The 8,487-nt window shown below is 36.2% G+C and overlaps 1 protein-coding gene across 1 annotated transcript; it reads left to right on the top strand.

Annotated features, from left to right (window-relative positions):
* On the top strand, window positions 7-8,142 carry LOC109841159 (putative chloride channel-like protein CLC-g). Its single transcript, XM_020410039.1, has 7 exons — window positions 7-73; window positions 170-370; window positions 1,952-2,129; window positions 3,393-3,655; window positions 4,448-4,717; window positions 5,294-6,422; window positions 7,730-8,142. The coding sequence occupies exons 2-7, from the start codon at window positions 171-173 to the stop codon at window positions 7,901-7,903; spliced, it is 2,214 nt and encodes a 737-aa protein (XP_020265628.1). The 5' UTR covers window positions 7-73; window position 170; the 3' UTR covers window positions 7,904-8,142.

Genomic DNA, 8,487 nt, shown 5'->3' with positions numbered 1-8,487 from the left:
CCGCCTCCAACACCACCTCTCAGCTCGCCATCATCGGATCCAACCTCTGCCCTATCGAGAGCCTTGATTACGAGTCCGTACCAAACGAAAAAAACATCAAATCAAATCTTCAGTCTTTCTCTCTCTCTAGGATTCAACTAAAGTTTTTGATCTTGGTAAATTTGTGTAGGATGATTGAGAACGATGTGTACAAGCAGGACTGGAGGAATCGAGGGCGGGCCCACATTCTGAGATACGTGTTTTTGAAGTGGACTTTCTGCTTCTTGATCGGAATCCTCGTCGGCGGCGCTGGATTCTTTAACAATCTCGCCGTTGAGTACGTTGCTGGATTCAAGTATGTTCACGTCGCTGATTTGATGTTACAGAACAGGTGATTGTGGAATTAGGGTTTTCTTTTTTTTATCTCTCTCTCTCTTTTGTACCGTTTTGGTATGTGAACTTTTACGACCTGTTTGGATTCGTAGGGGGTGAAGGGAAGTTAAGGGAAACTGAATGAAGGGAAGGGAAGGGAAAGGAAGGGAAGGGAAAAGAATTCTCTTCCCCTTGGTTACACCCCAATTTGGGGGTAACAATTTTTATACTATTAGGGGGTGAACCAAGGTGAATGGAGGTGAATTAATTTCACCTCCTAAGTGTTCCCAAACAAGGTGAATGGAGGTGAATGGTTCCCCTAACTTCCCTTCACTCTCATTCCCCTCAATCCAAACAAGCCCTTAAGTTGGATTAGTGTGAATAATGGTTTCTTTATCGTTAAAAGAAAAGGTTTTTAACTGCAAAAAGTTTTGTTTTTGCTCGCATAGACTATTAATAATGTAATATTGTAATTTATATAATAAAAAGGACCATATTTAAGATAAGATCCTTCATATATCTTTTTTTTTTAAATTGAGTTGATCTGTGGAATAGAAACAATCAACTCGAATTGTAAGTAACAATCCAGTTTTTGACTGACTTCTCTAAGTACATCACCAAATAATTCAAGAGTTATGGATTACTACATAACATTTTCTTATGTTTTGTATTAAAAAGTTCTTATAGTTTAAAAAGAAATAGTCTTTAGCAGAAAAGATCAATTTTGCCCGTGCATGTTTTTGATAAATATATAATTTCTATAATAGAAAAGGACCATGTTTAAGATCCCGATATTCAACTATAAGGTTGTAAGTTTTAGAGAGGGGAAGATACAGAAATAATGTTAATGCCCAGTGTACTTAATTCACTACTCCCCTCTTGAGCTGATCTAATTTGTGAACACCAACTTTACATCGCACTCCATTCTCAATCATCAAAAAGAAAACTAATTATTAGATGATTCAATGAGCTCCTTAGCACTAGTATTAGATTTTTCTTAGTAGATTTATATGTAGCTTTTGAGATTTAAACTACGACATCAAAGTTTAGAATTTAAACTTTTATTATCTAACATAATTAAGTACTTATGTTTTAAACTATAGTAGTTTGCTTTCTTTCTTTATGTTTTTCTGGAAGAATCATTATCCTTAGATTTGTGTATATTTACTTGGATATTTATCTTTTTCGTTCACATGCACGCATACACTGAAAATGCAAAATTGTTTAAATGTTCCTAGAAATGTTCTCAAGCATCCCATTATCCAAATTCTGGTAAAGTTAGGCCTATCTCCTTCGAGTCGTGTATTGTAGTCCCAGTTGTGCACCGGGTATCTATACCACAAAAATAAAGTGTAACACGCGTATGGTAACACTGGTTAATGTGTTGTTTGATTCTGTTCCGCTTGTGGTTGTCCTCAATGAGGTGCTGAATAGACAGAGGACCCAGCGTTTGAAATACTTCCCAGGCCATTTTACAGGCCTGGACAGACTACCGTGCATTTGAAATAGATGCTCAAGGAATGTCTCTCTCAAAAATACTTGGACAATCTTGTTTGCATGCATTGTTTAAAGCATTTTCTAATAGTTTTCTGTATTTTAGATTTGGGATGGCTTTTGCTGTTTTTACGATATCAAATTTCGTCCTTTTGATGGTGGCATCGATTATTACGGTTTATGTTGCTCCAGCAGCAGCTGGGTCAGGGATACCGGAGGTTAAGGCTTATCTGAATGGTGTGGATGCACCTGACATCTTTTCTCTCAGGACACTGATAGTAAAGGTAAGCAGACTCACAACTTCTCTTCATTGTTTTTACTCTTTATTTGTGGGTTTTACTCAACCAAATGAAAATTTAAGTGTTTTTTTGGAGAGCTGAAACATACTGAATAACATCAGTGACATTACTTAGAAGTTAGAACCAGGTAGAGGTAATTGGTGGGTTATGTTCTTACTTGGATTTATACTTCTCAGTACAGTTTGGATATAGGACCAAACAACTAAGTTACTCCGACACTCGTCTGGTCTCCTGAACCCGCGTCTGACACGAGTCTAGGCTTAATTAGCTACAGTACTAAACTGAATGTTATTTATTTTAAGATCATGTATAATACCGATGTTCATTATACTCGCATTCAAGTGAACATCCTACTCACCTTTTATATGTTTTTTATGCTTGTTTTCTTCTTCTTTAGCTCTGCAGTTAAGTTTATACTGGAAGCGTCTCACCTACACAATCTATACTTAGTAAAGGAGACGAACTGGCAGCATATTTGTAGTTAATACTTGGATACTTATGCTTGTTGGATTCACTTTTGATGTATTCTAAAATTTTCTGTGTGTCCAACATGTCATAGAGATATAATATAGATGCATTTGAGACAATGAAGTTAAAATCAAGTATTCGATAACTGGTTTCACAGTTGAATTATATGTAGATAGCATTGCCTTTATATATTTTATACAGTTTTTTAATAAGGAATATGATTGTTCATGTAGATTTGATTTATGTAAGTTGCGAGTGTTCTGTAAAAGTGCAAGATATTGTGCTCTCTTTAGCCATTTAATCCTACAAATCCATGACTTACAACTTATTGCTTCAGATAATGAACATCAGCATGGACGTGTATAATTTTGTTATGGTTGTACACATGCCATACCATATGGCCCATACCGATGCCAAGAATGTGAAAATAAGCAATATAGTGGTTTCCATATTGCTTCCTTATCATGTAACCCTTCCCATGCTTCGCTGGCCAAAGTACGAGAACCCCTTTCTGGAGAAGGCCATGCCATATGAAATCTATGATTTAGTTACGTAAAGTTAATAGGATAATAGGACATTACTTTTTCTTTTTTGTTGCTGTCGGAAGANCTGGAAGAAAAGTAGCTATAGCTTTTGCTCTATGTGGTCTCTTCACTATTTCAGTGATTAGACATGAAAGCAATTGGTGGTTCACTCTCACATCTTTTTAGCATTTTAAAGCTACAAAATTCTTAATTTGGAAAGAGGAAAGATTAGATAACTTCTTGGTCCCCACAACAGATTATCGCTAATGTTGCTGCTGTGTCCTCATCTCTTCACGTGGGCAAAGCAGGCCCAATGGTGCATACTGGTGCATGCATTGCTTCCTTAATCGGTCAGGGAGGATCACGGAAATATGGCTTGACATGTAAATGGCTTCGCTACTTCAAAAATGATAGAGATAGACGTGATCTTGTGACATGTGGATCAGGTGCTGGCATTGCTGCTGCTTTTCGTGCACCTGTTGGTGGTGTTCTTTTTGCTCTTGAAGCAATGTCATCATGGTATGATATAACTCACCACAATTTTTTTTGCTTCTTTATGACTGATTACTGTAGTATTTATTCTACATCAGAAAGGGAGCAGCTTATTTCGTATTATCTGTACAGAATATCAATGAGTATCATTGGTTATATAGCATTCAAGTGTTAACACATCAATAAGCATGTTCTTAGGATGTTTTCAATTGTTCAATATATGTTTTTTTCCTAGCAAACTTGCCTTGGTGTCCAGGTGAACTAACTTAACCTATTGGATTTGTCTTCGAGGTTTTATGCTTGACCGTTGTGACAGGCAGTCAGGAATATTGATCCACTTTTTGAGTGTTTTTGATTTATGATTTATACGCTTCATAGAGAAGTCTTTATGGGAAATTGTAGTGTGATGATAGATGTGTGAAGAGACTTCAAAAGAAAAGATGTGCCCTACAATTAGATGAGAGAAAACTGCATATTGCCAAAGCACACACTTTTATGCGAGGGAGGTTAGTTCTTTTTGCTGCTTCTACTATGCTTAAGAGACGTTCAGTAGAACTTCTCCCTTATATGGGAGAAGGCTGCAGGTATCTATTTTATTCAATTCCTCTTTCATTCACAAAAGGAAGAAAATAGAAATACTATGCTTAGGAGACGTTCAGTAGAACTTCTCCCTTATATGGGAGAAGGCTGCAGGTATCTATTTTATTCAATTCCTCTTTCATTCACAAAAAGAAGAAACTAGAAGTACAATAACAATAATAACTATTAAGTATGCGACAATCTGTTGCATCTCAATTATTTGACAACTTGACATTGCAGGTGGAGAAGTGCCTTACTGTGGAGAGCATTCTTCACAACAGCTGTAGTTGCTGTCATGCTTCGAGCACTAATTGATATTTGCAATAGTGGAAAATGTGGTTCATTTGGGAAGGGTGGACTGATAATGTTTGATGTTACATCAGATCATGTTGCATATCACCTGGTAGACTTACCCCCAGTTATCCTCCTTGGAGTAATTGGTGGAATACTGGGAAGTCTCTACAATTTTCTAATGGAGAAGGTTCTTAGGATATACAGTCTCATCAACGGGTATGTCTTTAACCTTCATCTTCCAACTTCATTTGTCATTTTGCTCATTTCTTAAATACCACTATTTTGGAAGAAAGTCCTGAAGGAAGATAACAAAGGATTTGAATTTGGATGTTCATTGACGTTTTTCAGTATGACGAATTTTAATTGGGATTTTGTTTTTTCTTAAATTATGGTTCAAATTGGAGCATATCAATTCTTATAAAAAAGTTAATGTAGCATTCATGTCACCCTTTACCAGCTGTTTTCAGTTCTGGCAGTTGTTGCTTTGCAAATTATTTAACTTGAGAACTGATAATGTAGTATGAAAACATATTGTGAAATTTGAAAGGTTAAAAAAAAAATCAAAAATGTAATAATTTTCTTTCTCAATGTGTAAACTAATATCATGTTATAAATGTATCAGCATTTCAACCGCCCATCAAAACCGTAAGCCAGTGGTGTTACTGAACGCAATTTAAAAGAATTAACCTAAAATTTCTTTCTTGCAAAAGTTTAATTCTTGATTCTGTAAACAATTTTAGACTCTCATTGTAAATTGTCAATCTATACGTTCTTATGTTTATTTTTCCACAGGAAATGTCGAGCCTACAAACTTCTGCTTGCAGCCATTGTCTCAATACTCACATCTTGCTGTCTGTTTGGTTTACCATGGCTTGCACCTTGCCAGCCTTGCCCTGCTGGCATAAAAGAAGCCTGTCCATCAATAGGCAAGACTGGCAACTTCAAGAACTTCCAGTGCCCTCCAAACCATTATAATGACCTCGCTAGCTTATTTTTCAACACCAATGACGACACAATCAGAAACCTCTACACTTCAGGCACAGATTCAGTCTTTGACAAGTTCTCCGTCCTTGTATTCTTCATCACTTCTTATTTCCTTGGTATCATAAGCTACGGAGTTGTAGCTCCTTCTGGTCTCTTTGTGCCAGTTATATTGATTGGTGCAACTTATGGACGATTTGTTGGAATTCTAATGGGCTCGCGCTCAACTCTAGATCATGGTCTCTTTGCTGTTCTTGGTTCAGCTTCTCTACTCGCTGGCACAATGAGGATGACTGTTTCTGTCTGTGTTATCATTTTAGAACTGACCAACAATCTTTTATTACTCCCTCTTGTTATGTTGGTTCTTCTTATATCAAAAACAGTGGCGGACTCATTCAATGCAAACATTTATGACCTAATTGTGAAATTGAAAGGACTTCCATATCTTGAAGCCCATGCTGAGCCATACATGAGAAATCTTACGGTTAGTGATGTGGTAACTGGTCCTCTTAGGATGTTTAATGGTGTGGAGAAAGTAGGAAATATAGTCCACATTCTAAAGACAAGTGGACATAACGGGTTCCCTGTGATCGATGAACCTCCGTTTTCTAATTCGCCTGTTTTGTTTGGTCTAGTTCTTAGAGCACATCTTCTTGTCTTATTGAAGAAAAAAGATTTCTTGCCTGCTTGTGTGCTATCAAGTGGTAATGCGTCGGCATGCTATTCAGCTGAGGAATTTGCTAAGCGTGGGATTGGCAAACGTGATAGTATTGATGATATTGAATTGACTGCAGAAGAGATGGAAATGTTTGTTGATTTGCATCCTTTTACGAATGCCTCTCCTTATACTGTTGTTGAGACCATGTCACTAGCCAAAGCGCTTATACTTTTTCGAGAACTTGGTTTGAGGCACCTCTTGGTTGTTCCTAAATCTTCTTCTGTAAGTAATCTGAATACTGCTGAACATTGTTCTTGCTGCTAAAGTTTCTATTGGTTTTATATGATATTTAAACACAAATCAGCATTACTTGGATTCTGTCATGTTTATTAAATGCACAAGTAAACAGCAGAAATCTTGTTCAAACTAAATTATTTGGTTACTTTTGGTTAGATTGCACTTTAACTTATTTCATCTGAATAGTCTGCAACTTAACTGATACAAAGCTTTATCAAGTGTTATTTGTCTTTCTTTAGTATGTTCTTGCTACTAGTTTGTAGTCCATTCCCAATGATATTCTAACTTGACATAAACCAAACTAATCCTCTTTTGCACGTGATGGTTGCATGACATAGGAGGGGATCTTGTTTTGCGAGGGCATTCTTGGGATTTTGGAGAGTGTGAGGGCATTTCTGGGATTTTAAGTTGTGAGGAATGTTCAGGGGAAGATTTACCTTGGATGAAGTGGTGTCACGTGACACCACTTCATCCAAGGTGTAACTCTTTTTTTCACGAAGAGTATGTAGATATGTACTATTTAGCCATTACTTGTTAGGGCAACGAAGGTCACCTGTTCAAGGGCTAACATAATCAAGAAGAAAAGCTTTTTTCCCCCTCAATAAGATTTGGCATGCTTCTAAGTTTTTGTAAAACAAACTATTTTGCACGCTACATGATATATACTGGAAAAAACACTCAGTCAATTAGATTATATGTACTTAAGTCTAAAATAGGTGGGACTTAAATACTATCCTCATGTTATAAGATAAGAAGAAGTTTGTTCTAATAAGTTGGATTCAAGTGTTTTCTAATATATATCCTATCAGTTGATGTTACTAAAGTGTGATTTTATTAGTATTACTGATGATGTGATTACGTACATTTCCTAAAATATGAAGACTCATCAATACAATTATAAAATTTTTAATTATTAATTATGTGGTGAAACCGCTTTCTGTAAATTCTGGATCCGCCATTGGGAATATTTGTATTTTTTAATTGTGGCTTAAATAGGGTAGAACCTTCAAAAGGTGTGACTAGAAAAGGGGCTTCTCTCAAATAGATAGTATATAGAAGCATGAACTGAAAATTCAGCAAGTTGAGATATAGAACAAGATCAGCATCATCTTCAAACATAAAATAAGATCAGCATCATCTTCAAACCGTACCATTTTTAACCATACTAGTTCAACTTACACTCTTTTTTGCAAGTTCTTTCATCCGATGAGTCTGCATATAACTGTTACAAAGTGTGCATGCTATTATGCTTGGTTTTAAACCTTACGAGGTGCTTTATTGTGATATTGCAGAGGGCTCCGGTGGTTGGAATCTTAACGAGGCATGATTTTATGCCTGAACATATACTTGGATTGCATCCTTTCTTACTGAGGAGCAAGTGGAAGAGATTACGATTCCAGCGGTCTACTTTAGCCAAATATTTCAGAAGTTTCATTCTTGGTCGTGTCTCAGCAGATCCAGAATAGGCAGAGGGAGGAAGGAGAGCGATCGATCTCCAATTCTTCAATAGTAGAGGTTATTATTCATCAGAGTTTTGTTACATATATATGTGAGTTTGAGAGTTGCAGTCTCTTTCAATTTGTTGTTGATTTGTTGTGTATATCCATTAATCCATTATTTGTTGAAACATAAACAATGTGAATTTTCTTGTTATGTATGCACCTATTGTGTTTGCTTATGAGCATTCCTCTTCATTTGTGCGTTATTTGTTTGATTATTTTCAGCCAAATCAGCAGATTTTAACTGATTGCCTTGTGGTTATGTAGAATGTATTTTGCCCATTCACTAAACTAGATTCATTTACCAATTTCTGTAATGTACGTAGTTGTTGAGCAACAGGATGAGAACTGAGAATGCAGGTTAAATAATTTTCTTCCTCTAATACTGGAAATATGATATCCCAATTCCTCGAATACTTAGTTTTTTCCCCTCTACTTTGCAAAGGAATTGGGATATCACATTTCTTAGTAGCAAGCATTGTCATATGTGATCCAAGAATTATGAGATGATGTCATATGCATTTGAATTATTTACACCTTACAAATAAAGC

This window comes from Asparagus officinalis, chromosome 5 (assembly GCF_001876935.1).
Source record: "Asparagus officinalis chromosome 5, Aspof.V1, whole genome shotgun sequence".
Classification (NCBI taxonomy): Eukaryota; Viridiplantae; Streptophyta; class Magnoliopsida; order Asparagales; family Asparagaceae; genus Asparagus; species Asparagus officinalis.
This window is presented reverse-complemented; position numbering and strand designations above follow the sequence as displayed.